The sequence below is a fragment of the Empidonax traillii genome, unplaced genomic scaffold, assembly GCF_003031625.1.
Source record: "Empidonax traillii isolate 1590-97213 ecotype Southwest subspecies unplaced genomic scaffold, ASM303162v1 scaffold554:size495636, whole genome shotgun sequence".
Lineage (NCBI taxonomy): Eukaryota > Metazoa > Chordata > Aves > Passeriformes > Tyrannidae > Empidonax > Empidonax traillii.
The window spans coordinates 102,085-128,072 of NW_020955747.1; the positions used below are offsets into that span (position 1 = coordinate 102,085).

The 25,988-nt window shown below is 56.9% G+C and overlaps 1 protein-coding gene across 4 annotated transcripts; it reads left to right on the top strand.

Annotated features, from left to right (window-relative positions):
* The first annotated feature begins 1,837 nt into the window (after positions 1 to 1,837).
* On the top strand, positions 1,838 to 25,988 carry LOC114064521 (diacylglycerol kinase beta-like). Of its 4 annotated transcripts, none has more exons than XM_027897670.1 (25): positions 1,838 to 1,937; positions 7,027 to 7,294; positions 9,464 to 9,540; positions 10,512 to 10,677; positions 11,437 to 11,676; positions 12,498 to 12,668; positions 12,998 to 13,047; positions 13,641 to 13,715; positions 13,809 to 13,928; positions 14,827 to 14,944; positions 15,246 to 15,334; positions 15,741 to 15,857; positions 15,984 to 16,082; positions 16,274 to 16,387; positions 16,475 to 16,548; positions 16,669 to 16,743; positions 16,832 to 16,917; positions 17,129 to 17,218; positions 17,581 to 17,741; positions 18,696 to 18,760; positions 19,660 to 19,750; positions 22,399 to 22,600; positions 23,793 to 23,913; positions 24,003 to 24,063; positions 24,581 to 24,679. In XM_027897670.1, exons 2-25 carry the CDS (start codon positions 7,228 to 7,230, stop codon positions 24,677 to 24,679), a joined length of 2,628 nt encoding a protein of 875 aa, XP_027753471.1. In that variant the 5' UTR covers positions 1,838 to 1,937; positions 7,027 to 7,227. The 4 variants fall into 4 exon arrangements, with proteins under 4 accessions (XP_027753471.1, XP_027753472.1, XP_027753473.1 ...); XM_027897671.1 differs by lacking the exon at positions 1,838 to 1,937 and adding an exon at positions 5,365 to 5,427; XM_027897672.1 differs by lacking the exon at positions 1,838 to 1,937 and having other exon boundaries at positions 7,228 to 7,294; positions 24,581 to 25,988.

Here is a 25,988-nt window from a genome sequence, read left to right on the forward strand (position 1 = left end):
CCTGAGTGTGTCACTCCCACACAAGCTGGGATCAGCCCTGATCTGGGAAAGGTGTCATCTGGTGTGAGATTTCTTTTGGGAAAAGGGCTCTGTGTCTGCCAGCTGAGCCCTTGCAGGAGGGATCTCACCAGCTCTGGCCAGATCTCTGCCTGCCCAGACCAGAGATAATGTGCCCTGACACCCTGTGTGCAGGCAGTAGTGGATGTCCAGCCACAAGACTTCATCCTCCTCCTTCTCCTCTAACCCACATGTTTGGCAAACCATTACCTCCCTGCAATAGCTGATAATAAACAATAAAACTCATTTATTATGAATTTCCCACCCTGTGCCCCCATAGCAGCAGGGCTTTTGCCACATCCTACCACAGTACAGGCTGTACTGTGCCCTCCAGCCCTGCTGCTTCCCATCGCCATCCCAGTCCCCAACCCAATTCTCATCCCTGGGATGGAGGAGAGGTGACCCACAGCCCTCAGAAGGATGAGGACAAGGCTGGGACCTCATCTCAGGGGAGAGGAGAGGTCACCCACTTTGGCTCAGTCTTGACACAGGTTACAGCTCCTGAGGGAGACAGTTGGCACAGATGGGAGTGGGAAACTCAGGGTCCTCTTCCCACTGCTCTGGAATGTGGACTCTTCTGTGCTTTGTCACAGCCCACCACCAGAAACTAGTTAGTTCTTTGAAGGCTTGTTTCTTTTTCCTGGTCACAGATGACAAGTGAGTGGTACCATCAAAAGTTAATGATTGGCCTCAGTCTTAAAGGTCTTCTCCCACGTAAATGATTCCATGATTCTATCTCCTTTAAAAGTGGCATGGCTCTGGGGACTCCATCATCCTCAGCACCCCGGCCAGGGGCCCTGACCCATCTCTCTGGAGTCCCAGCCAGAAAGGAGAGAGGAAAAATGGGACTGGGACTGGAGAGATCACCAGTGTAGAGCAGGAACGTCATCTGAGACCGGCACGCAGCACACAGCTATACATGTGGATCCTGCTCCTGTTTCTCTCGAGAAAGTTCAGTCCCAGATGTCATTCCCCTTCTTCTGCTTTTTTTTGAAGTTGGAGAACTACGTACATGGATGGCGTCTCTAATTAATATAAATATAGTGAAACATAAATAATAGACATGCCTGAAATAGTGTCACTCCCGAGCAGGCAGGCAGACGCGTCATGGAAAGAAAATAAAAATGCTTTTTATCTGTTTTGGCATTTTTTGTTTGTTTGTTTTCGCTGGTTTGTTCCGTTCCTGAGGAAAGAGCAACCTTTGCCATGAGTGAAACTGCTTGAAAATGAGAGATCGAGGTGCAGGGGGAGGGAAGGCCCAGGGAAGAGAGCGGGACGGGGACAGGGACGGGGACGAGGATGGTGATGAAGATGGGGACAGGGACAGAGATGGGGATGGAGATATAGATGGGGATGGAGATAGGCACGGTGACACGGACAGTAACGGAGGTGGGGATGGGGACAGGGCTGGGTAACGTCGGGGCTCTGGGACAGGGTGCGGGGTCAGTGGGAAGTGGGGAAAGCCTTGCCGCTGATAGGGAAAGGGGAATTTATAACAAATGTGTTTTATCCTGGAAACGCGGCTCCCGCTGCCCCTGCAGCCGGCCGCTCCCGCCACGGCGCTCCCCGGCGCTGCCCCGGGCCCCGGGCAGGGGCGGGGGCGCGGTCGGGGCCGCCGGGCTCTTCCCTCCAACTCCTCCTCCTCCTCCTCCTCCTCCTCCTCCTTCTCCTCCCGCCCCGGCCGCCCGCCGGTGCCGGCGGAGGCGGGCGGAGCGGAGCGGCGGGGCGGGCCGGGTCCGTTCGCATCCCCCATCCCCGCCCCGCCGCGGGAGCGCGGAGCCGCCGGGCTGCCCAGCGCTCCCGGGCACCGCCAGCCCCGCAGCCGCCGCCGCCGGAGCGCCCCGGCCGGTCCCGCCGATGGCACCGCGCTGCGCCGCCAAGTAAGGGGACAGCGGCGGGGGGACGCGGGGCTGGGCGGGGGGAGGCCGGGGACCCCTAGGGGCTCACACCCCTTTCAGTCGTGGGCAAATGCCCCGATCCACGCGGGACCCCCGCACCGCGCGGGACCGGCTCGGCAGCACACGTCGGCTGCCGTCCGCTGCTCTCGGAGTCCGCGACCCTCTTCGGGCTGGTCGTGACCCCTCACCGAGCGGTCTGGGGAGCGGTACAGGCGCTGGAGGAACGGAGCAGCGCTGGGGTTGGGGTGTCGGGATTCCCGCTGCCCGGGCTTGGCTCAGCCCCTGGGAAATGCTTCCCAAAGGGTGGAAAAGGAGAGGGCAGCATCCTCTTGTCCCCAGGGTGGGGAACATGGCAGCCAGCAATCCCCTAACGCAGCCCAGGGGCTACGCCACCTTCACTGGTGTCTCAGCATGTGTTGGTTCTCAGCTTGGCTATAAAACCACCCATCCCTTGACTGGGCAGAAGAACAGCCTGATCCAGCCGTTCCCATGTGTTGCCAGGCCAGAAAAGCTCATTAGTGTCTTTCTTGTTAAGTAAAAATTGCTGGAGCCATTGGCTTTGGAGGGCAGGAGGACTGAGGAGGTAGTCAGTGTGCCCAGCCTGCAGAAGGAGGCTGGATGCAACTTGTTCTGCAGGTTGTGTTGGGGGATGAAAGGGAAGAAGAATGTATTTCAAAGCTATCAGGATGCAATGTTATCCTACACAAGGTGTGGTTAACCCACGGGACCCACAGCTGCAGGATTTCTGCAGGGAGAGAGCCAGAGCTTTCCTCTGCCAGGTTTATAGTGTTCCTGAATCCCTAGGTTTGGTGATGGGGGGGGGGGTCTCAGGGAGAATCCTGGCCCCTAGGCTGTGGAGCCAGCATTTGCCTCCCTGTCCGGCATGGGAAGGGGCTTTTCCGTGAGACAAGGTCTGGTCTGGCTGGGGCCTGCAGGGACAGCAGTGAGGGTACAAGTCTTGCTCCGAAGGCATTCTAGTTCAGATCCAGTCTGCTCTGAACTCAGCCAGCAAAATTATTCTCTAAAAAGGCAACAGCAGTAAGTCAGGAAGTTGTTGGTGTCCCTGGGGTGTGAACTGAGCTGTCCTGGCCCAGGGTGGGGGTGAGCTCCAGGGGTGCTGTGCTGAGTCCCTGCTGTCACAGCGTTGAGCCAAGCCTTCCCAGCACCCAGCTGGGAGTCGGTACATCCACAGTTCAACTCCAGGGCCAGAGGGCTGGCTGTGAGCACCCTCTTCCCTGTGTGGGAAAGCAAGGATGCTCTGGACACCTCTGCCAGCACCTTTCCTTGCCCTTGTGCCATGAGGGTGCTCAGAACTCAAAGCAAAGTTGGTGTGAGGTACCCAGGCAGCATGCCTGGCTCTGTGTGGGCGGGTGGTCAAAGGGTCAGGGGAGTGTGTAGACAGCAACAGGCTTGGAGAATAGAAAAAGCTGATCCCGAGTGTCTTCTTGGGCTGGAAAAATGCAGAAAAGTGTCTTCTCCTGTCACTGCAGAAAATAGTTTGAGCGTGACTTGGTTGGGGTTTGTTTGCTGCAGCGGGACAGGAGGGATTTACACTCCACCCACCGCCTCGGGGGCCTCTCCCCATCCAACACAAAAATAGGCTGATCTTTCCAAAAGATGGGGCGGGCGGGCTAGAAAATGCCATTCCTGCAGGGACCTGCTGTGCTTTGCCCCAGGAGGAGATGTGGCACTTGACTGTGGCTTTCTGCAGGCCTGGGCAGGGATGCAGGCAAGAGCCCAGCGTCGTGCCATGCTGCCGTCGGGGACTCGCAGCCTCTGCACGTGCCCGTGTGCGTGTGCTCAGCAGGAGTGTTCCCTCCTTGTGCTGCATCCAGAAGCTCAAGGAGACAGTGTTTTTCCTTCCCAAAGGGCATCTGAAGAAGAAACCTCCTGCGGGGCATGTGCTGCAGCCCCATCCACATGCCCCTGTGGAGCTGGTCAGAGGCTGGAGGCTCTGACAGCACCTGGAAGCTGCCATCTCGTTGTCCCTGGTTCTCTGCCCCAGCATGGGCAGAACTAGGTCCCCAACAGTAGCTCCAGTCCTGGAGACACCAATGGGTGTCAGTGGAGCAAGCCCTCCCAATGCCATGGTGAGCCCTGTGGCACTGTGGTGTGACAGAGGAGCTGGGTCCTCCATCCTCAGCAGCACTGGGCAGCCAGTGGCCAGAGGCTGGTGGGGAGGCTTCTGGCAGGGTGTCTGTCTGTAAAAAGAGCTCCTCTGCTGTCCCATTGCTGCTTCTGGGAGACCCCCATCCCTGGACCTTGGCGGTGCCCATGGGCAGCCCCTTCTCAGGGATATCGAGATGTTCCCAGTGCCTGTGGCTTGGTCCTGCTGCTTGTCTGGGCTCCACTCACCAATGGGGACTGGCCTATGTCCAGCTCCCGCCTGGCATTTCCCTTGTTGACGTGTTTCAGGCCCTACATGGCCGGGCCCTGGCTCCCACTGAGCCGTATCTCTGCCTGCACCCGTCGATGCTCCCTGTGGCACCTCCTTCATCACCGGGGCTGGCAGGATGCTCCATGCAGCTTCCCAAGGGCTCCAGCACAACCTAATCCCCTGGGAGGGTTTGGGGGACTCCAGGCTCCCCCCTCTCCATCCTCCCCCAGCCACTTCAGCCACCCTGAGTCACGCCACGCCGGTGCTGGCGGAGCGGCCAAGCCCACGCGCGCGGCTGGCGGGCACAGAGCGAGGAGGGGGAGAGGGACCACATCCCGGTGAGTGCTTTCAGGCAGGGTAATCCGGTGTTATTTGTAACGCTGGTAGGGAGCTATTTTTAGTGAGAGGCAAATTTGATTTAATAGAACATAATTTGCCGCTGACAATTCAGAGGGCAGCCAAACGAGGAGCAGCTGGATTCCTAAGGAGGCTTTTTCCTGCCCTTCCTGAAATCCAAAGCTGACTTGCCAGGAGTGGCATTTGTTATTCCAACAATTGCTGGGGGAAAGCCTCTTGGGATAGCCCAATTAGCTCCGCTTGGTGCCGCCCCATCACCCGTCGTTAAAAGCAGCAAGGGATATTTTTGCTGCCGTCTGTTATGGGAGGGCTCAGTGCTCCCAAACTCCTTCAGGCAGCTGGAGCCAGCCACGTCCCCCCCGCTTTGCCTCTCCTTCTAACTAGCTCTGTGCTCTCAGCCTCTCCTTGGATAAATTTAGAATGAAGAATAGGTTCTGATCAAACCAAACAGCTCATTTGCCAGGAAACACGAGGTCTGTGTGCGTTTCTTGGGGTTTCTTATGGGTTGAGTTCTTCTGGACCAGCCTCGGAGATACTTTGCGACAAACCGATCATCCGGGAAAGGAGCAAACACCATGTTCTTGCTTGTGCTTTCCTCAAAATGAAGATTCCCACAAAACTGATGTCAGTGTGGGTAGTTCTTTCCTAGCCCTACCACTATTGCATCCAGCCTGTCCCCAGCTGGTGGTGTGGAGACAAAGAACTGCCAGGATGAGCTGGGATAGCCACAGGCTGGGGGTGAGTTGCCATGGGGCCACAGGGCCCCAATAAGTGTGGGAAGGTGACATTTTCTCCAGGATTATGTGTAGTCTCCCCACAAGTGCCTCAGGGCAGAGTAGTGAGGGCACTCCTCCCTATCCTGGGACAACCATCCTCCCACTACCCTAGGCAGAAGCAGCATTTTGTAGGGTCCCCAAGCTCCATATCCCTCCAGGCAGCCTCAGAAGCAGCCAAGAAGCCCCAGGCCATGGAGGGGTGGAACAAGACTCCAGCAGCTGTGTCCTCCCAGGAGGAAAGGACTGAGCAGGACTAAGCATTGTCATGATGTTTAACTGCAGAAAATGTATGCCCAGGGTTTGGTGTGCTCCTCTCCAGATGTGCAGTCACTCCCTGCAGCTGGAAAACCCCTTGGCAGCCATCCAGATGGGTGCTCAGCCCTGTACTGCTCTCTCAGGGGTCACCATCCTCCCCACAGCTCCAAGGAGGGTTTGCTTCCTTCTCTGCCAACACCAGGCTTTGCCACTGGACCACATGTTGCCTGGAGCACTTGTAGCAGCTGAAAATAAAGCCAAAATAGCATTAGTAAAGAAATACTGGGGAAAGCCCTAAGAATGAGGGGTTAAGTGACTGCTCCTAGTGCACCCCATATGTGAATATCCCTGGGGACACCAGCTGGGGTTGGTGTGGCATGCAGGACCTGACAACTCCCATAAATGACTCACAAACCTCAGTGAAATACCTTTTTCTGTGAATGAAAAGGTACAGTCAGATGGGGGGGTGGCTGCTCCTTGAGCATCACCACAAGTCCTGTGATCCCTTTGCCATCTCATCCTTACTCTGCTTTCTCCGGTCCACTGAGAGAGAGCTCAGGCTGGTGGAAACTGAGAGCCAACACTTAGCAGGGAAATGACGCTAAAATGAAGATCTAAATCCTTGGAGAACAACCACCTCCTCCAAATTTTGCCCTTTGCCTCATGACCAATTCAGTTAAATGAAAAAACTAATCAGCTTTGAAGTCTGGAAATGTGTGGGCTGGAGAGGGCCCCTTGGTTGAGGTTTCTCTGTGACACAGATTTTTCCTTAGTGCTCAGTTTTGACTGTAGATTTTCATTTACAATGATTCTCTAAAGGTCACCACCAGCTTTAGAGGTGGTGTGAGCTAGGAGTTTCTTCTCTTTTGAATCCCCTACCTCCAAGTGCTGCATCTTCTCTAATCAATTGTGCCCTTCCTTCTGCTCCTCATGCTGGCTTCCCCTGGAAAATGCTGGGGACTGCCCCCAGGGGCACCAAGCACTGGGTATGGTCACACAGAGAGGTGCCCTGACCAATGTGCTCACCCCTCTGTCTACCAATCCCCTGCTGCAGCCCACACACTCCCCTCCCTGTTCCCTGGAGTAGGGGTCCCCCACATTTGCAGTGGGGGGCCCTTCCCAGTTGGGAAAGCACCCTAGCACCCCATTTCCAAGCTAATACACCCCCTGCCCCACAGACCCCCACTGCTGAAGGTGACTGTTCCCCGGGGCACTGTGGCAGGGCAGCCAGTGCAGCAGGACCCAGCCCCTGCCCACCATGGGCAGGGCACTGCTGACCTCCTCCTCTCTTTCTACCTCCCTCCAGGGAGGAAGGGGCTGACCAGGTGCCCTGAAGCTCTGGGATTCGCTGCCCACGGGCTCAGCAGGATGATGCCAGCAGTCCAAGAGCCCCCCACGCTCCTCACAGTGCCAGTGTGACCGAGTGGCCAGCAGGGACCTGTGGCACTGAGCTTGGCACGACAGCGCAGCAGCTGGTGGCCCTCGCCACGGGCCCTGCTGCCTGAAGATGAGCGATGGCATGTGGATCTCGCTCAGCCCCACCGAGTTCGCCCAGCTCCAGCAGTACACAGACTGTGAGTACCCTCTGCCCCTCCAAGGACAGGGAGAAGGGGTTGAAAAGTCCTGTCGACCTGTACCAGACTGGTTGTCCTATGTTTTCCTTGGGTCCTCCTGGAGAACTAGGTGACTCTGTAGATTTTGAATGGGGAGGCTGGGAAGGTCCCTGACCCCCAACACTAGCTGGTGGGGGTCCCTGTGCCTGCATGCCTGGGAGGATTTAGCTGAGCTTTGGGGGCTGGACACGTGAGCACGGCTCAGTCCCTCTGAAGGCGGCGGGCTCCCACGTTCGTTAGCAAAATGAAATGCCAACCAGGAAAGCAGACTGGCTTTTCCCAAACACACGGAGCCGCTCCACAGCTCGTCTTGGGTTGCCAACCCTCTGCGGTAATTTTCCTTAGTGCTTTTGAAGAGCAACCTTCTGCAACTCCTGCCAGGAGATGGAGGTTGGTGGCACTGCTGGAGGGGTTCTGGTGCTGGGAGCGGCCGGAGAGGGAGCCTGGGCAAAGCCCAGGGGTCTGAAAACAAGTGCTTAAGGTCCTGCCTGCCAAAGAGCTGGGCGTGCTCATCACAGCAGTTGATGGAGAAGCAGTGCAGCCCAGGGAGGTGCTGAGAGCAGGGCAGGATGGGCAGGAAAGCTCAGCCTGGGTGACAGGATGTAGGAAAAAAAGGGGTGTAAAATCTCAGGAGTGTGGCTTTGCAGGATTGGCACGACCCTGGGGTGAGTAGGCTGGATGAAGGGAGGAGTGAGAAGCAAAGGGGACCCCAAGTGCCCTGTGAGGCTATTTTGGGGACACTGTGTATCAAAGGGATGAGGGGAAGGCAAGTTCTCCCCAGGCCTCTGCTCACCAGCCAGAGACCTCAGGCAGGGGCAGGCAGGGATGCAGGCAGAGGTGTGTGTGCAGTATCCCTCTCTTCCTCTCATCCTGCCTCTCTGGAGGATGGGCTCTGCTTTGCTGAATCCCAGACCATAAAACACCATCTGTAATGCTGGGCTCAAAACATGGACAATATTTCGTTAATTGACAGGTGGCCAGCAAGGCTGCAGCACGGGTAGCTGCTTCCTCCCCAGGAGGGTGGCCTGGCAATGGGTTGGAGAGCAGGGCTAGAGGGTCCTCCCAGCCTTGGGGCCAGGAAACCTTTTTCTGAGCACCCTAGACATCCTAGACACTTGTGGTCCAGTGCCGAATTCCATCTGCAGTGGAGGACGGGAGGATTAGAGCCAGCACAGCCCCCTGTCAGAGAGAGGATTCCACAGTAATTAACAGGGCTGGTGTGTCCAAGAACCTTTTAAATGCACATGCCCAGAGATGTGTGTGAAGGTGAGGGCTGAATGTTCCCTCCTCTTGATCTTTCTTTTTTTTTCTGCTTTTCCCTTTTTTCTCAATTTTGAAAGGACCAGTGTCCCTCCAGACACTCCAGCCCTGAGGACACCCAGCCAGGGAAGGTCATTACTGCTTGTGTGGAAGTTAGCACAGAGCAATCCAAAGAGGAAGCGGCCACAGGCTGGGGAGGTTTAGACTGGGCATTAGGAAAAATTTCTGCCTCAGAAGGGTTGTCAAGCCCTGAAACAGGCACCCAGGGCAGTGGTGAAGTCACCATGCCTGGAGGGATTTAAAAGCCATGTAGGTGTGGGACGTGGTTTAGTGGTGAATGCAGAGGTGCTAGAATAATGGTTGGACTCTGCAATCTTAGAGGGCTCTTCCAACCTAAATGATTCCATGATTCTATGGATACTGTTCTATTTCTCCCTCCTGGCACCTCCTGAAGATGTCAGTGGGCAGCCCGCGGCAGTCTCTGGGATTGCTGGGGCTGCCAAGAGGTGTCAGCATTCACCCAAAGCCCTGCATGGGCACAGGAACATTCAGGGATGTTCTCACCATCACCTCCAGAGCAGCCAGGACTGGGAAGGGTTGGGGCTTTCCTTGCTTTGCTCTGGATTTGTAATCATTTTCATACAGGTAAGAGGAAGCTCTCTATATATGTAAAGCTCCCAGGCCAGCTTTCCATAAGTGCCCTGCCCTCTGAAGGTGGAAGGGGAAGCAGGGCATGGATGGCCCCTTTCAGGCATGGAAGGATCCAGAAATTGTATATCCAGTAGATATATCCCTCTGCACCATCCTGCTGGTGGATGACAAAGGGTGCTCAGCGTGGCCATGCTCAGCAAGGTGCCTTTGTGTCCCCAGACTCCACCAAGAAGCTCAAGGATGTCCTGGAGGAGTTCCATGGGGACGGCGTCCTCTCGAGGTACAACCCCGAACAGGTATGGCCCTGTCCTACCAACATTCCCCTGTGCTGCTGGCAGCTCCTGGTCCCCTGCTAGCCCCCCCAGCCCAGCTCCTACCCCTGAAAGCAGCCGGGAAAAGGCCGGGCTGGCTGACTGCCCCTCACCTCTCCCCCGGTCATGTTCCCAGGACTGGACTCCCTGGCCGTCTCAGGGACCGTGCACACCACCCAATCCCAGTGATGTTGCCATGGGTGCTGGCAGCTGGCTGCCTTGCTGAGAGCTCTTTGGGGCATTCCCTTGCCAGGCAGAGTCTGGGAGGGATTTACTGTTCCCTGAAAAGAAAATTACCTTGCCTGTGTGGCGACAGGAGGGGTCTGTGCCTTCTCACTCTTCCCCGAAGAAGGCTGGGATTTTCTCTGAGTGGTGCTTTCAGAGAGACCTATTAGTGTGCCAGCAGGACAGAGCCTTCCACGGGGGCTGTAATCACTACAATCAAGGCAGAATGAGGAATGTCAGTCGGCTGAACATGGCGAGGAAGGGCACAAAGCTACCCCACTGTTCCAGGGCACCACAGGACCCTCACTCCAGCTGGGGCCACAAAAGGCATTGGGAAGGGATCATCCCCACGCAATGGCAATGCCCAGTGGGGAAGAAGGAGGGGAGGAGACCTCAGGAGGATGATAGTCGCCAACATCTGGGGCAGGCTGGAGAGTCCTGCTGCTCTGACCTTCCCTGCCATTCCCCCAGCTCCTGCCCTGGCTGCTGAACCTGGTCCCCAGCACCACTGGCCTGGCTGAGCCACGTTGGCACTGGACATTTCTGGCCTTGCTACCTCTCAGTCCCTTTAGGCACTGGGAACTGGGAAGCCAGCAGCTTTAGGGGGGGCGGTGTAGCTGATATGCCTGGTGAGGAGGGTTGAGGGCATGGAGCCCCACCCCTTCCAGCCACTCTGCACCCTCATAGTGTGCCTGGGGCACCTCTATGCTCCTCCTCTGTCTCCTCTCCAGCCCATCGACTATGAGGGCTTCCGCCTCTTCATGAAGACCTACCTGGAGGCAGATGTGCCTGAGGAGCTTTGCCAACACCTCTTCACCTCCTTCAAGCGTAAGATATGCCAAGCCTCCCCCGAGACCCAGCACCAGAGCCCCGGTGTCTCGCAGCACAGCACCCTCGGTGAGCCAGCCCTGCCACGCAGCTGGGCATGCCGGGGCACCATGGCATGGTGGGGTTGCTCCCACACTGCTCACGGGGATGAAGGTTGGGGAGTGGCACCTGAAGTGGGTGGCATCGGGGCCAGCACACAACCCAGCTCCTCTCCATCCGATGGGTGGGCTCCCAGGGCCCCGTGCTGCTCCAGGGAGTGGTTTCCCTAGGATGGGCACCCACAGGGTGCTGTGGCACTGGTTCCTCCCTTTCCTCTGTGCATTCACAGCCTAAGTCTGCATCTATCCGGAGTGAGGTGGCCTGTGCCCCTGTCACAGGTACTGGTGCAGGCAGCTGCTCAGCAGCACCTGGAGCGGGGGTTGCGTGCCAAACACTCAAGTCTGCCTCCCCCAGCCCTTCCCTGGTGGATTCGTGGCTCGTGGAGACATCTACTGAAAGGACTATAAATTGCAAAAGAAAAAGGAGAACCTCCCCAGACACTGGGCTCTGGCTGATGGTGGAGGACAACATCCTCCCTGTCTGGCCCTAAACACCGTGGTGGACATCATCCAGGGATGGAAGCATTGCTGGGAGCCACTGGGGCAGGCAGGAGATTGAGAGGGGCACCTGTGGTATCTCTCAGAGATCCCTGGGGCTGCGATGCTAGGACAGAGAGGCATAGGGCTAGCAGAGAGGATACAGGGTGAGCACTCACCACCCAGTTCCTGGAGTAAGGGGCACAAGCACCCTGGTGTCACGCTGCCCCTGGGCATATGTCTTGCTTTGCAGGGATCAATGGGAAAACGCTTCGAAGTGCCCTGGGACGACACACTCCTGAGCCCAAGAGCTGTCATGGCAATGTAGCTGAGCTGCAGCCGGCGTCCCTCACCCCAGCATCGATCCCCAATGCCTCCCCCAGCTGGTCCAGATCGTCCTCCCAGAAGTCTACCACTGGCACTGCTTCTGCTCACAACTCCTCAGGCTCTTCAAGGATCTCCTCCACGTCTGTGCTCAGCCCTCAGTCACCAGGTGAGCTTGGCTGGGACTCCATGTGGGGGGACACGGGCAGTGACAAGCCCTCTGCAGTTTCCTGGCAGTGCAGCCAGTCAGGTCCCCAGTGCCGTGGGGAACGACCTTCCAAACTCAGCGTGTTCTTGTCATCTTGACACCTTTGCTTGGCAGGTTAAGCCACCAATACCATCCCCAAAGCCCCCACCAGTCAATGTCCTAATTATCCAGCAGCAGCTTGCAGGGAGGGGGAAACGGGGTGGTGAGTCATGGCTGCCCCCTGCCCAGCTCCTGCCAGCCCCCAAGGAGGCAAGCACTGGGAAGGGCCCCTGTGCCAGGAGCCACCATCTGCCAAAGGCTGCTGTTGGCACGGGCGGCAGCAAGCGTGGGCTGTCCTGGCACCCCAGCAAGCTGCCTCGCTGCCCACTGAGCTTCTCCCTCCTTCTGGGTGGGTGCTTTTTCCTGTCAGGACATGTCCCCATGGGCTCTGACTACTCATCCCACCTGCACCTGCAGTGACTGAGGTATGGGGGTCTGTGCCCCAGGGACTGAGTGGCAGTGCCCAGCCCTACTCCAGCAATGGCACCCTCCAGCCCCGGGCCCCCTTTGTGCTCCCAACCCTACTCCTGCAGTGTTACCCAGCCCCACATCCTCTCTGTGTTCCAGCTCTGCTCCTGTGATGGGCTCCAGCCCCACACCCCCTTTGTGGCCCCAGCCCTACCCCTGTGGTGCCACCCAGCCCCACAATGAGTGGGTCCCTTCCCACAGAGTCTCAGTGTCCCACCTGAGAATGACTCCTGTCCAGTGTCATTGCTGTGTGTGGCCTCTCTTTCTGCCTTCAGGCACGAAGAGTGTGGAGAAGAGGTTACCCTTCAGCCTGCGGAAGAGCCCCAGCTCCCTGAAAGCCACCCCCCCTCCACCTCCCAACAACCTGGCCCAGGTGGTCCACCTGAAGGACATTGTCTGTTACCTGTCGCTGCTGGAGAGGGGACGGGCAGAGGACAAGCTGGAGTGTAAGTGCGACACTGTGGTCATGCCGTGTGAAGGGGGGTCACCTGAGGGAGATTTGCCCAAGGAGGGGTGCAGAGCTGGATGTTCCTGCCCGTTTGGGAAAACCACTCAGCATCCCCCTCTGCTCCTGGCTGTGTTACCCCTGCCTGGCAGAGGGGCTTTACTCTGATACTCCACAGCCCCAAGGTCACATCTCACCTCGGCTGAGCTGGCACAGCATTGCTCCCACCTCAGAGCCCCAGCAGCCTGGAGCTGGATGCCTGGGGTGCCCCGGGGTGCCCTGGGGTGCCCTGGGGCTGAGTTCTACTGGCACCTTCTCTCCTCCTTCCAGTTATGTTTCGCCTCTACGATACTGATGGAAACGGCCTCCTGGACAGCTCGGTGAGCCTTTCCTGAGAGACAAAGCGGGGGCAGCCCGGGGGGCTGGAAGCATGCAGGGCACTACTGAGGTGCCCACTCCCAAGGTGAGGTGCTCTGAGCTGAACAATGATGTGGGAAGGGAGGAGGAAGGCAGCAGCTGGACCACAGGGCTGGGGGACACATGCCAGCTCCACTGCATCCTGCAGCAGCCAGAAAAAATCCACCCAACCAGGAATCGTAGCTCTGCATCATGCCATGGTGTTTCAGAGGAGAAAAAATGCACAGCTCCTTCTCCCTTGGGATGTTTTCTCTTTGTTCTTTGGGTATCACCCTTGAAACCTGTTGGAAATAAAATCTGATTTGTCAAAGTAGTTTTTCCCTGGGAAAACCCACTGCAGATTTTCTTGCAGTTTTTCAGGGCAGAAGACAACTCTCAGCACCCACTGAGGACTGGGGTGTTGCTGCCCCTCCTGTGCGAGTGGGGACTGGGGTGGCCTTGGGCATATGGGAACATAAACCTGATACATCTCCAGTTTGGGGGCTTGGGGCTGGATGCTCTGCTCGTGCCTGAAGCCATTCCTAAGCATTGGGCACCACTGTCTCTCTGTGCTCAGGAGCTGGATCGTATCATCAACCAGATGGTGCATGTGGCTGAGTACCTGGAGTGGGACTCCACTGAGCTGAAGCCCGTGAGTGCTGGGGGCAGCTGGGGCAGGTGTGAGGACCCACAGCCAGAGCTGTGACTGGAATCACCATATCTCTACATTTTCTTCCTCCTCCAGATCTTGAAGGCGATGATGGAGGAGATAGATTACAACCACGATGGGACCGTGACGCTGGAGGAATGGATCCGGGGTGGCATGACCACCATCCCCTTGCTGGTCCTCCTGGGGATGGAGACGGTGAGTGCCCCCACAGGGCCCTGCTTTGGCTGCATCCAGCCTGCCTCCAGCAACAGACTACACGCTCATACAGCACCACACAGCCCCACCCTGGTTCCCAACCCTTTTGACACCCCCACCCTGCGCCCTGTACTCCCCAGTCTTCCCAAGCTCAGTTCTGAGCTGCAGTCACTGCCAACTGCCATGCCCAAGAAGGCTGGGCTCACTCCTTGCAATTGCAGCATAATCCAGTTCAATGAATATTGAATCAAAAATTAAGGTGAGCACCTAAAATGGTAACTCCTCTTATGGGGTAAGCTTCAAAGAGCAGAGGTGGGGTAGTTGGAACCCCCTTTATTTCTCTGTGGTGTTTTTCTATCCTTTTGGCCTTCATTTCTTTTCAGATGCATCCCTGGCCATTGGGTAATAGTTTGCAGAGAAAAATCTGTGGTTTTGGTCATGGTGCCCATGCTTTCCATGGAGAGGTGGGGGTGGGGGACAGGCTTTCTGGAAGGTAAATTCAAGAAAGCAGGGACTTTTAACTGGCTCCTGCAAAGCACTCTTGCCTGGCCCCAGCTGTAAGAGTCTTGTGCTTCTGTCACCCCATGATGGTGATGGCCTGGCCCCAGATGTGGAGTCACCTTCCTGTCAGCCACCAAGATCCTCCCTGGGGCTGGGCTGTGCCGAGGGGCCAAGGGAGCTGGAGGCTGTGCCTGGAGCTGGACGTGCCCAGGGCCTGCATGCTTGGAGAAACACCAAGGGGAGCGGGGAAAGCCCATGATCCTGCTGGGAGCAAACTCCCACAAACACAGTGAGGGGTTTTAGGGAATGAAAAGCTGATAAAAATGGTGGGCTGAGGGGTCTGGAACCCCCAGAAGCAGAGGAGTGACCCCCCACCCTCCACTCTCCTGTCCTGCAGAACGTGAAGGATGATGGGCAGCATGCCTGGAGGCTGAAGCACTTCAAGAAACCTGCCTACTGCAACTTCTGCCGCACCATGCTGCTGGGGGTCCGCAAGCAGGGCCTCTGCTGCTCCTGTAAGTCCTGGATCCCTGCCAGCACACTGCATCCCCAGCCTGGCAGCTCCCACTCCGTCCAGCGCTTTGGGGAGCGGGGACTGGTCACTGTTAGTGCAGAGCGCCGTGGGTGCTGCAGGGTGAGCGGGGAGGGGACAGCTCCCATGCCATGGAGCGATGCTCACCACCTTCTTCATGGCACTTGGGGATATGGTTTATTGGTGGCCTTGGTAGTGCTGGGGCAACAGTTGGACTCAATAGTCTTAGAAGGCTTTTCCAACCTAAATGATTCTGTGGCTCTGTGATTCTTCTCTCTCACCAGTCTGCAAGTATACAGTTCATGAGAGGTGCGTGTCCAAAGAGATTGCCTCCTGCATCAGCACCTACGTTAAATCCAAGAGAAACACAAATGTGAGTAGACAGCTGGTGCATTTCTGAGTCACTGTGTCTCCTGGCCCCTTGGTCTCCTGCTCTGATCCCGCATGGCTCTGTCCTCTGGGATTTGCCCCTCTCATCCTGGGTAGCAGCTCACGGGCATTCCCAGCATCCACAACCTTGTGAGATGCGCCCTGTCCTCAGTCCCCAGACACCTACAGGGCCTCAGCCCCGAGGTTTGCTATGGTTCCAGGCTGGGGAATAGGTGTCCCTGCTGTGCTGCATGGATCAGCAGGAAGGGAAGTCAACTCTGCGAGGGGCTGGATTGAATCAGTCAGCATCCCTGCAGGACAAGCCTCTGAAATTGTTGCAGTCGCCCTTAGCAGGAGGGAGATGCCTGTGGGTCAGTCGTATGCCTGCAGTGTCCCCCTGTGCCCTGCAGGTGATGCAGCACACCTGGATCGAGGGCAATTCCCCTGTCAAGTGCGACAGATGTCACAAGAGCATCAAGTGCTACCAGGGCATCACTGGCCTGCACTGCGTCTGGTGCCAAGTCACCGTGAGTACACAGGGGCTGCGGCGCACCCACAGTGCCCCCTGCGTGGTCAGGCCTGGGGAGGAGAGGCTCACAGGCAGGAGATGGCAGGAGTCCCCTGCTTAACATCCCTTTGTCCCGCCCCTCCAGCTCCACAACAAATGTGCCTCCCATGTGAAGCCAGAGTGTGACGGGGGCCCACTGCGGGACCACATCTTGCTGCCATCCTACATCTGCCCGGTTGTCCTGGTAAGTGCCCCTCTCATTCCTGTACGTGAGCCTCTCGTAGTGGTAAGTGCCTCCCTTGTCCTGGTAAGTGCCCCCCTCCTTGCTGCCAGTGATAGGAACCCATCAGGCATCACTGGGGCCAGCCTGCCTCCCCCAGCTGCTGGCACTGCCTCCTGGGGCAGTGTGGGCATCCATACCTCTGTTCCCCAAAGGACAGGCAGTCCCACTGCCGACGATCAGAGAGCGACTCCCCTGCCAGCACCACCCCTGAGGACACCCAGGGTTTCAAGTTCAACTCCACCACAGTGGATGGGCAAGGACTGCAGGTAGGTTCCTGCACTGGGCTGCATGTGAGCTCTGCCACTGAGCCCCGCAGCAGGCAGGAATTCACAGCTGCATTTTCTGCCTTCCAGATCAGCCCCCGGCCCGGGACACACCCACTTCTGGTGCTTGTGAACCCCAAGAGTGGAGGAAGGCAAGGGGAGCGGTAGGTGGGGTCCTGCCCAGGGAGAGCATCCCACCACGGTTGGGGGCTGCTGGTCCCTTGTGCATCACTCCTGGTGTGGGACTCAAATCCGCAGCATTCCTCACACCTTTCTCTTCCCAGAGTCCTTCGGAAGTTTCACTACCTGCTCAACCCACGCCAGGTGTACAACCTGGACCGCGGCGGGCCCGCGCCAGGGTACGGAGTCACTGCAGCTGATCCTCTGCCCTCTCCTGCCAGCCCTTGCTCCCCCACCTCACATCTTGTCTCTCCTGGCTTTCTCCAGGCTGAACTTCTTTCGGGACACTCCAGATTTCCGTGTGCTGGCCTGTGGAGGGGATGGCACGGTGGGTTGGATCCTGGACTGTATAGGTGAGCAAGGGACAGCTGTGTTCCTACAGAGCATCGTCTGCCTGCATCCTTGGTGATCTGCCACCAATTCACAATATTCCCCATGTGAAACTGGGGGGGGGGGGAGTCCTGACAACAGCATCATCCCAGGCTGCTGGCTGAGGAGGGACTTGGAGAGAAGCAGGGAATAAGCCTTGTCAGCCCCAAAATTCTCTTCCCCCTTGAACTGCAGATAAGGCGAACCTGGTGAAGCACCCGCCGGTGGCCGTCCTGCCCCTGGGAACGGGCAATGACCTGGCACGGTGCCTGCGCTGGGGAGGAGGTAAGGCCAAACGAACGTTGCCTGGGGGGTGCCCACACTGCCCAGGGGGACCCTCTAGTGTAGCTGGGTGGGTGCCATCCCAGGGCAGGGAGGACTCCTGGGATGTGGTTAGAGCTTCATCTCGGCCTAGTGCCTCCAGGCACCCCTTCCAAAAAGAGCAGCCACTGCTTTCTCAACCCCCCTGCAGCTGGGTCCTGCCCAACCTTTTCCATCTGAAGAGCCCCACCATTAGCCAAAATCTCTGCCACTGCTGTGAGGATGTGGCATAGCAGCAGCCCCAGGCTCTCCCAGGTGCTTGGCACACAATTATGACATGGCTGTGCTCCCCTTCATCCTCCTTCATCTTCCTCTTTCCCTTCCAGGCTATGAAGGAGGCAACCTGATGAAGGTCCTGAAAGACATTGAGCACAGCACAGAGGTGATGCTGGATCGCTGGCAGATAGATGTTATTCCCAGTGACAGGGAGGCCAACGGAGATCCTGTCCCGTCCACTATCATCAACAATTACTTCTCCATTGGGGTGGTGAGTTCCATGAGGGAGGGATGGGTCTTTCCCTCCCTGTTCCTCCTTGCTCATATTCCCAACCTACCTCCATCTCCTGGCCTTGTTTTTCTGGTTTTATTGTCATTTTCAATGGCAGCGGTTAGATACATAAGCAGGCATGGGATTTCTCTCTTACACTGGGAAGAGTGTGAAAGGAGCTTAAATGGGGTTCAGGGAAGTTTGAGGTCCCTGGGATGAGGATACTCCACCTGCCAAGACAGTACCCATCAGCAAAGTCCTGCTTTGGTGCTCAGACCCACGTTCCCCCATGCTTTCCTGACCCAGGGGAGTCTGGCAGCCCCCTGCCTCAGGGGTTTCCCCCAGTGCTGGGGGTCAATCCTGAGAGTGTGAGGGCTTTGGGGAAAGCCCTTCTCTTCCCAGGGGCTTGCAGCACTTTTGTCCTGGGCCCGGGGTGCTACCATGGTGTGGGTTATCCACTTGCAGCTCTGTGGGATGCTTCTGGGTTCACATCAGCTCTTGCTAATGCCATGGGGTGTCACTGCAGGTGGCTTTTGGTGACAGCTTATGAGTTGGACTTAAACCCCCCCACTCTGCACAAGGAAAAGTTGTGATGAGGTTCAGGAGAGCTGCCACCCTGCTAGGGGAGCTGTCAAGGTTCAGGGTGTCTCTGGAGCCCCACTGCCCTGCCGGTAGCTCTCTCTCCCCCCCAGCATCCCCTCCACGTGGAGCCTCTGTGCTGAGGGAAGGAGGCCAAGTGCACTAATTACATCTCACTTTTAACAAGCTTTGGGGGGAGCCTGGTTGAGGGTCCCTCCATCGCCTTGGCACGGCCCCACACCGTGTCCTTGTGCCACGGGGGCCAGCGACAAGCACGACGAGCTGAGCACCCGTACCTTGGCGTATGCCCACAGAGCACAGAGGTTCTGTTTCTCTGCTGTGCCACTGATGTCTGTGTGCTCCCACTCCCCACAGGATGCCTCCATCGCCCACCGCTTCCACATCATGCGAGAAAAGCACCCTGAGAAATTCAACAGCAGGTAACAGCTTCCTGGGGGCCCCCCAGAAAGCTGGGTGTGGGGGGACGCCCTAGTGCTGCCATTCATCATACCAAGGGGACTTTGTGTTCCTTCAACCTTAGGGACAGGCAGAGCAGACACAGGGCCTGGTGGGGGGCCAGGGCCAGGCTTGGCAGGGGTTTGGGGTGCTCCTTCAAGCCCCGTGTGGTGTGTCAGGCTGTTTGAACTTGGCCACGCACCCACTTACGTTCATTCATGCTTTATAATTAGCATGGAATTCCAGGACAGGCAGGAGCAGGCCAGGCAGTGAGGGCAGGGCAGGCAGCAGGTCACAGCTCGCTCCTACTGTGCTTGGGGCATATGGAAATGGGGAGATGGCAGCAGGAGCTGTGGCTTGTGACCCCCATCCCCAGGTTCAGAAATACCTGCTAGAAAAATCCTGAATGGACAAAAGTGCCTGGTTCTGCCCTGGAATTCAGCTTCCCTTGGCTCATAGCTCCTCACAGCTTACAGCCCCCCCTCAAAGCCTGGCACAGCAACTGATGCAGGGGATGAGCCATGGTCAGGGGCTGCCTGATGTAGTGCCAGGAGGGTTCTGAGGTGTGAGACGTCCCCTCCATGGGGTACCCCATCTCTGGCAGCCTTGTCAAGATACACCAGCACGATCCATGTCAAGGGAGCACCCAGCATCCCCCTTTATAGGGTGTCTGAGCCAGGTCTGCCTGAGCCACCCCTTGTCCCATCACACAACTCCCTAGGGTCATGATGCTGGCAGTCCCTCTCCAAAATGGCTTGTGTCCCCATCCATGGCTCATGTCCCCAGCACAACAGCTCCAGACAATCTCTGGCAGCACATCTTGCTGCTGACTGGGGCAAGGCACAGCTTCCAAGCAGGATGCTGACATGTCTCTGTGCCCCAGGATGAAGAACAAGCTGTGGTACTTCGAATTTGGAACATCGGAGACCTTTGCAGCCACCTGCAAGAAGCTCCACGACTATGTTGAAGTGGAGGTGGGTTTCCTGGGGTGGTCCCTGGCTCCAGCCATGGCATAAAGGCTTTTTGGGAGCTGTTGGCCATGGGTTCCTCAGGCAGGGCTTTTGACTGTTTGGAGAGAGGGTGCCACCATGGCTTTGACCCCTCACGGTGGCAGGAGGACACAGTGGCTGGCAGGACCCCCCATTCCACCACGCGGCACTTGCTGCAAAGCCAGCCAGCTGCGGGCAGAAGAATAAGCCTGTATTCCCCACTTCCAGCTGTATTTGAGAGCGTGCCTGGAATATTCTCTCTATAAACTCCGTGCTGCTCCCAGCACTCGTTGGATGACATGGAAACAGCCTTTAATTAGAGCCGGGAGGAGGGCTTGTGGTTGCTAAGAGCGCTGTCACTTCTCCGGAGGCGCTGGGGGGTTCGGCCATAAACTTCCGTCTCTTCTTATCTCCAGATAAACCACCCTTTTGTAACTTAGGCTGGAGGGCGAGGGGAGAAAAGTAGTGCTTGCTGCAAGAGACTGGTGGGAATCAGAGCAGGTGGTGGGCACAGGGATGCTGGTGGTGGGCAGAGAGTGGGCAGAGCCTGGAGAGCTGGCCCTGCAGACGTGGGGCCATGGGCAGAGCAGTTTTTATGCCCATTTCTAGACAGAGAGTTTCATCCCTTCCCAAAGCCCGAGGTGGGTAGCTGCACCCATGGAAGCTTGTGGGAAGGGGCAAGAGCAGCATCAAAACCATCTCACCCCCTTCCCCATCCATGCAGCAGTGTCCCAGGGTGGATGAAGTCTGTGTCTGTGGGGTTTGATGCTGCTGAAGATGGGCACAAGTTGCCCTCTGTTCCTTGCCAAGCCTCCCAACCAGCTGAGCCCACTGGCAGGAAAGTGTTAATCCCACAGTATTCGAAGTTGAAAGCAGCAGCCTGTCCTCCCTCGGCTCCCAGGCAACTGTCAGCCTTGCAGAGAAATGGCAGTTTTGTTTTGGAAATTGGCACTCATTCCCTCTACGACTCCTGGAAATGAATTTGCTTTTTCCCCCAGCTGCAAATTTCTCCTTCCAGCCTCACTGCCAGCACGCCGTCAGCTGCCCCTGCTCAAAGGGCCCATTGTAGCTCGTTGGCACGCGAAGCAGGGAGGACTCCACGGGGAGAATTGCTCCTGCCCGTGGGGGTGTGGGCAGGCGTGGGCAGCTGTGGGCAGGAACAGGCTCCTGCAGCATCCCGTCGTCCTGCACCCTGGGCAGCCAATTCACTCCCATCCCACCGTGGCTGGGTTGGTTCCCGCTGCCTTGCAGGCAGGTGGGAAAGGTGCCTGCAGTTGGGGGTGATGCTCAGGGTATGTCATCCATCACACAAGAAATTGGAGCCCTTTCGCTTGGTACCCACTGCTCAAGCATTGAGGTCTTTTCTTATCCTACAAATCACAATATCATTAAGATGTATTGAGAATGAAATGATTTACATCCTTTCCAAGCCTTGGAGAGATAGTTCTTCCCCCCCAGACTAGAAGATTCCTGCATTTTGCTTTCAGTGCAAGGCTAAAAATAAGATCCCGCAGCATCAGGGCAGGCAGAACGGATCTGACACACTGAGGTGTTTGCTTGTGTGAGCGCCCAGCTCCGTGTGCACAGGGCTGGTGTCCTCAGTGTTGGCCAAGAGGGTGGTAAAAATAAGCTCCAAACCTTTGCGAGAGGAAAACAACTGGAATCAGAGCAACAGCGGGGGCTTATCAGCCTGTTTCATTCCTCTTGGCACAGCAAGTGAGAGCAGAGATGCCTCTGCATCACCAAGAGGCAAGGAAAAAGCTGTGCTGGGATTTGCTGAGGCACAGAGTGGCAGGTAGAGAGCAGATGCCTCAAGGAAAATAGGAGTGCTCTAGAGAAATTCCAGTTGGATGGGAAAGCAGCTGCTTCCACCAGAGGTATCTAGGAAGGGGATCCATGTCTGGGTAGTGTGAGAAGACCTGAAGTTAAGAAATGCATTTCCACGGCTGTTTCCTTCAATCCTGTGGGAAAGCTGCAGGAAATGGATATTTTTCCTTTTACAGGGAATTTTCAGAAAGGGCAGTCCTACTGTACTACAGCAAAACCTGGGATGCCAGTCCTGTGTGCTGTCCTGTGGTTTTCACTCCATAACCTGACATTTTTCCCTCTGACACCTTTCCCATAATTTCCTTCCAGCCTCACTTCTAGTTTCCTAGTGTCTCCTGAAGACAAACTGGCTTGAGCTATTTTTTGGGCAGCCAAACTTTCCAGTCCTTTGGAGTCAGTTTGAACAAGGGGAGGTGGGGAAGCATGTGCTGGAGCTCCCTGGATGCAAGTCACTTCAGGGTTGAGGTGGTGCCTCCTCCTATTTTGGGTCACAGCACTGAGCCTAGCCAAGGTTTTATGTGGTCTCCCAGGAATTTGCTTTTTGAAACTGCCATTTTGGACACGTAGTAAAATTCCTATGGAAATAGAAGGGGGAGCAGCACAAGGAGGGTGATGTGGCGTTTGTCATATCCAGGAAAGCAAAGTGTTGTGGGGGGAAGTATTTGTTTGCATCTCCAGCCCCAGTCACCCCAGGGAACTATCCAGTGTCACACTGTGCTCCTGGGTGGGAAGAGGAGGCTGGGCTGTGTGGTGATGGGCACCAGCCCCCCAGCCCCACATTCTGACGCTGCCCATGTACCCGGCAGTGTGATGGGACCCTCCTAGACCTGAGCAACACATCCCTGGAAGGCATCGCTGTCCTCAACATCCCCAGCATGTACGGTGGCTCCAACCTCTGGGGCGAGACCAAGAAGCAGCGTGGTTACAACCGGCTGGGCAAGAAGGCGCCAGAGAAGCTGCCCGGCACGGTGGTCACTGATGCCAAGGAGCTGAAGTTCTGCGTGCAGGGTGAGCGGTGTGTGAGAGCGGTGTGTGGGGTTAGCATGGGGCACTGGGCACACACCAGCTCTGCAATAGCAACACTGCAGGGTCGTTATTGGCTCGCTGTCTTTTGGGGTGCCAGGGTGACCCCACAGTGTGGTGAAGGAGGAGCTGCAGAGCTGGCATCGAGGGCTTTTGTAAGCATCTCTTCCCAGGCTCCGCCACAGTGCTGCCAGCGTGGATGTGGGGTTCAGGAGCAGCACAGTACTCACACTGTGCCCTTTGCAGCACCTTGCACCCACTGCTGCAGCCACCTGAGCCATCCCCATGGGCAGGGGCAGCCTCAAGTCCTGGCAGTATTCCCCAGTGGGTAACAGTGGGCTAGAAAGCAGCCAGCAAAATAGTCAAAGTGTGTGGATTTTCCACCCACCACCTCCCAGAGCCTGGGGCTGGGGTTGGAAACAGCCCCCCTGTGATGACACTGCCAGGATGGCAGTGTCGTATCCCAAGCCATTGCTGGCTCTCCCTTGCTGGATGAGCCAGTGGGAACAGGCAGCAGAGAGTGGGACACAGCAGAAGCCAGTCCCAAAGGCACTGCAAGGGACAGCAGAGTTGGTACCCTGGGAACAGCCCCACTTGTGGGGGGTGGGTAGGATGGTATGGGAGGCTCAGAGGGCTTCTCAGAGGGGTGGAGTGGCGGGGGTGTGTGAAAGGGAACCCTGAAGGATCAAGTTGTGCCAGAGTTGGGTGCCCTTGCTGGCGGCCCAGAAGAGCAGGATGAGCTGGGATAAGGGGTTATACCCTGGGATTTGAGCAGATTTCTCACAGTGAGGATTCTGCCATGCATGCTGGCTCCTGGGAGGCTGCAGCACCCCTGGGCATCCAGAGAAGGGGTGTCACCATTTCATACAACACAAACAGTCAAAGGGCTGCTGGGGATCTGAGCTGGCACCCTGCAGCCATATAAGCGCAGGTGCTATTGCAGATCAGGAGTGTTTCTGCTCCAGAGATTTTGGATAGCAGCGTTGCCCAGCACTGCAAACACCCAGATTGGTGTTCTTGGGACACAAAGAACATCAGGACACATCCCCACAGTGCCACCAGCCCTGCTGCACTTCAGGACAGCCAGCAGCCCTGGTGTGCTGGCCCTGATGTTTCGCATGACAGCAGAAGGCAGGGGATCCCTGGGGATGGGATCTCAGACCCTTCTCTCTTGCAGACCTCAGCGACCAGCTCCTGGAGGTGGTGGGGCTGGAGGGTGCAATGGAGATGGGGCAGATCTACACGGGGCTGAAGAGTGCGGGGAAGAGACTGGCCCAGTGTTCCTCCGTCACTATCAGGTATTTGTCCCTGTCACAGCTGAGCACCTGACCAACAGCGAAACCTGATGCCTGTGTCACCCCCTATTCCCTCTCTTTGTGCTTTGCAGGACATCCAAGCTGCTGCCCATGCAGGTGGATGGGGAGCCCTGGATGCAGCCGTCCTGCACCGTGAGTCCCTGGGGAGGGGGCAGGAAGCAGGGGTGGGCAGGGGCTGGCAGGATGTTGGGATGGGGCAGCAGGTGCTGGCAGGATGGTGGGATTGGACAGCCTTGGCTCCTGGTGGCAAAGCCTCTGAATTTGAAGGAAGGCTCCTACATTTGCTGGTGGGTGGCCGCAGAGCCCAACTAGCTGTGACTGTGCCCGTGAAGGCCCTGGACTCATGACAAGCCATCGTGGGAGCTGTGGGGACAGGGACACGCTCATCCCTTTCTGGGTCAGTGGACGCAGGAGTGTCCCTTCCTGGGGGAGCTGCAATGGCGTCCCCCACCATTTGGCAGGCAGCTTGCCCAGAGGATAAATCCTCTTCCTTTCCCAGGACTGCCTGGATGTGATTCCAGAGCTCTTTGCCCCGGTGCTGGGTGCTGAGCTGCTCCCAGCTCGCTGGAGTCACTTCCCTGGGTCCTGGGGCTGGAGGGCTCAGAGCCCAGGACCCCCTTACTGAGCTGGTTTTTCCACTTCTTTTTAGGTCAAAATTACACATAAAAGCCAGGTGCCAATGCTGTTGGGTCCGCCCCAGAAGAGCAGCTTCTTTTTCCTGAGGAGGAGAAGCCGAACTCGGGATTAAACAGCATCCAAGGAGCTGCAGCCCGGAGGTTCCCGGCGTTCCAGCCACCGCCTGCTGCAGGGGGTCCCCAAATCCCTATTCTGCTGCTGGGACAGAAACTCCCCCTCCAAGCCCAGCAGGGATTACTTATCCTGGAAAGATTTTGGAGGCTCCTTCCCAACCACCTCAATTATCTTCTGCAGCTGGGATGGAAGCAGTGGGTGAAGGCAGACTGGCATACAGGGAGCACATTTGCTGGAGCAGCACTAGGACTGGGATTTTTTTCCCCCTTTATTTAAATACCCCCCAGCTGAGCTGCGAGTGAACGTGTTCCTGAGGCAATGCCGAGCTCCACTTATTTATTTTTCACCCTCCTGAAGGCCATTGGATGTCTCGCTGCACTGCCTGTCTGTCCTCCAACCCTTGCAATGGGAGGAATTATTTATTTCCTTAACCTAGAGGAGCCTCTCAGCCACTCACCTCTCTGCTGTGGGGTTTAAGAGAGATGCAAAGAGCCATTGGTGCCAGCCCTGTGATCCACAAGGCGTGGGAAAGGCTGAGGACTGACTGTGCACAGGAACAACTGTGGGGTGGATGGGAAGAGACTGTTTTGTTGGGGAAATGGCAAAAAAAAGGAATTTTGGGGGGAGCTGCCAATCCTGGGAAACCCCTGTGCCCCAGTTCTGGGCTTCATGTTCATATTTATGTATTTATTTAGCAAACTTTGGTGGAATTTTGGGGGTCACATTTTTATGAGCCCAGGTTGGACACATTTACCACCTCCCTTCTCTGCTGGCTGTCCTCCACGGCACCTCCTTCCACACGGACTTTCCTCTCTCCTAAAGCCTGCCCCAGCCAGCTGGGGACCCTGGGAGGAGACATACAGAAGCTCTTCTCACTTAAAGGTGTCCCAGCTACCTTTTGACACATCTACACATGTGCTTCACCAGGCTGGTGCTTTTCCAGTGCAACCGGTGCTGCCTCTTATGCTCCTGGATGGCTGCAGGGAGCAGGGGAGAGCAGTTGCACCTCAGTTTCTGTATGGCCAGGTCTCTCTGCAACCCACTCCAAATCCAAGGAGTCTCGCAGTTGCTGCTGCCTGCACAGCTGCCAGAGCCCAGCTGGGATGCATGAGCAGGTTTTGGTGGTGTCACCCATGGATGGACAGATCATGCGATGCAGCTTCTCCCCAGGATGCACAGGGACCAGAAAATAGATGAATGCGTGGAGGCTTTGGCAACCTGGATGTGCCCCCAGGACTCGGGAGTTGCCAGGACTGGCCCATAGAAAGGGCTGCTGGTTGCTTCTGCAGGCACCCACTGCCTCCAGA

Excerpts from the sequence above, each read along its gene's own strand:
- LOC114064521 (XM_027897670.1), top strand. The coding sequence starts at position 7,228 with ATGAGCGATGGCATGTGGATCTCGCTCAGCCCCACCGAGTTCGCCCAG. Across the intron at positions 7,295-9,463 it reads GCTCCAGCAGTACACAGACT|ACTCCACCAAGAAGCTCAAG; the intron begins GTGAGTACCCTC and ends TTGTGTCCCCAG. Across the intron at positions 13,048-13,640 it reads ACGGCCTCCTGGACAGCTCG|GAGCTGGATCGTATCATCAA; the intron begins GTGAGCCTTTCC and ends CTCTGTGCTCAG.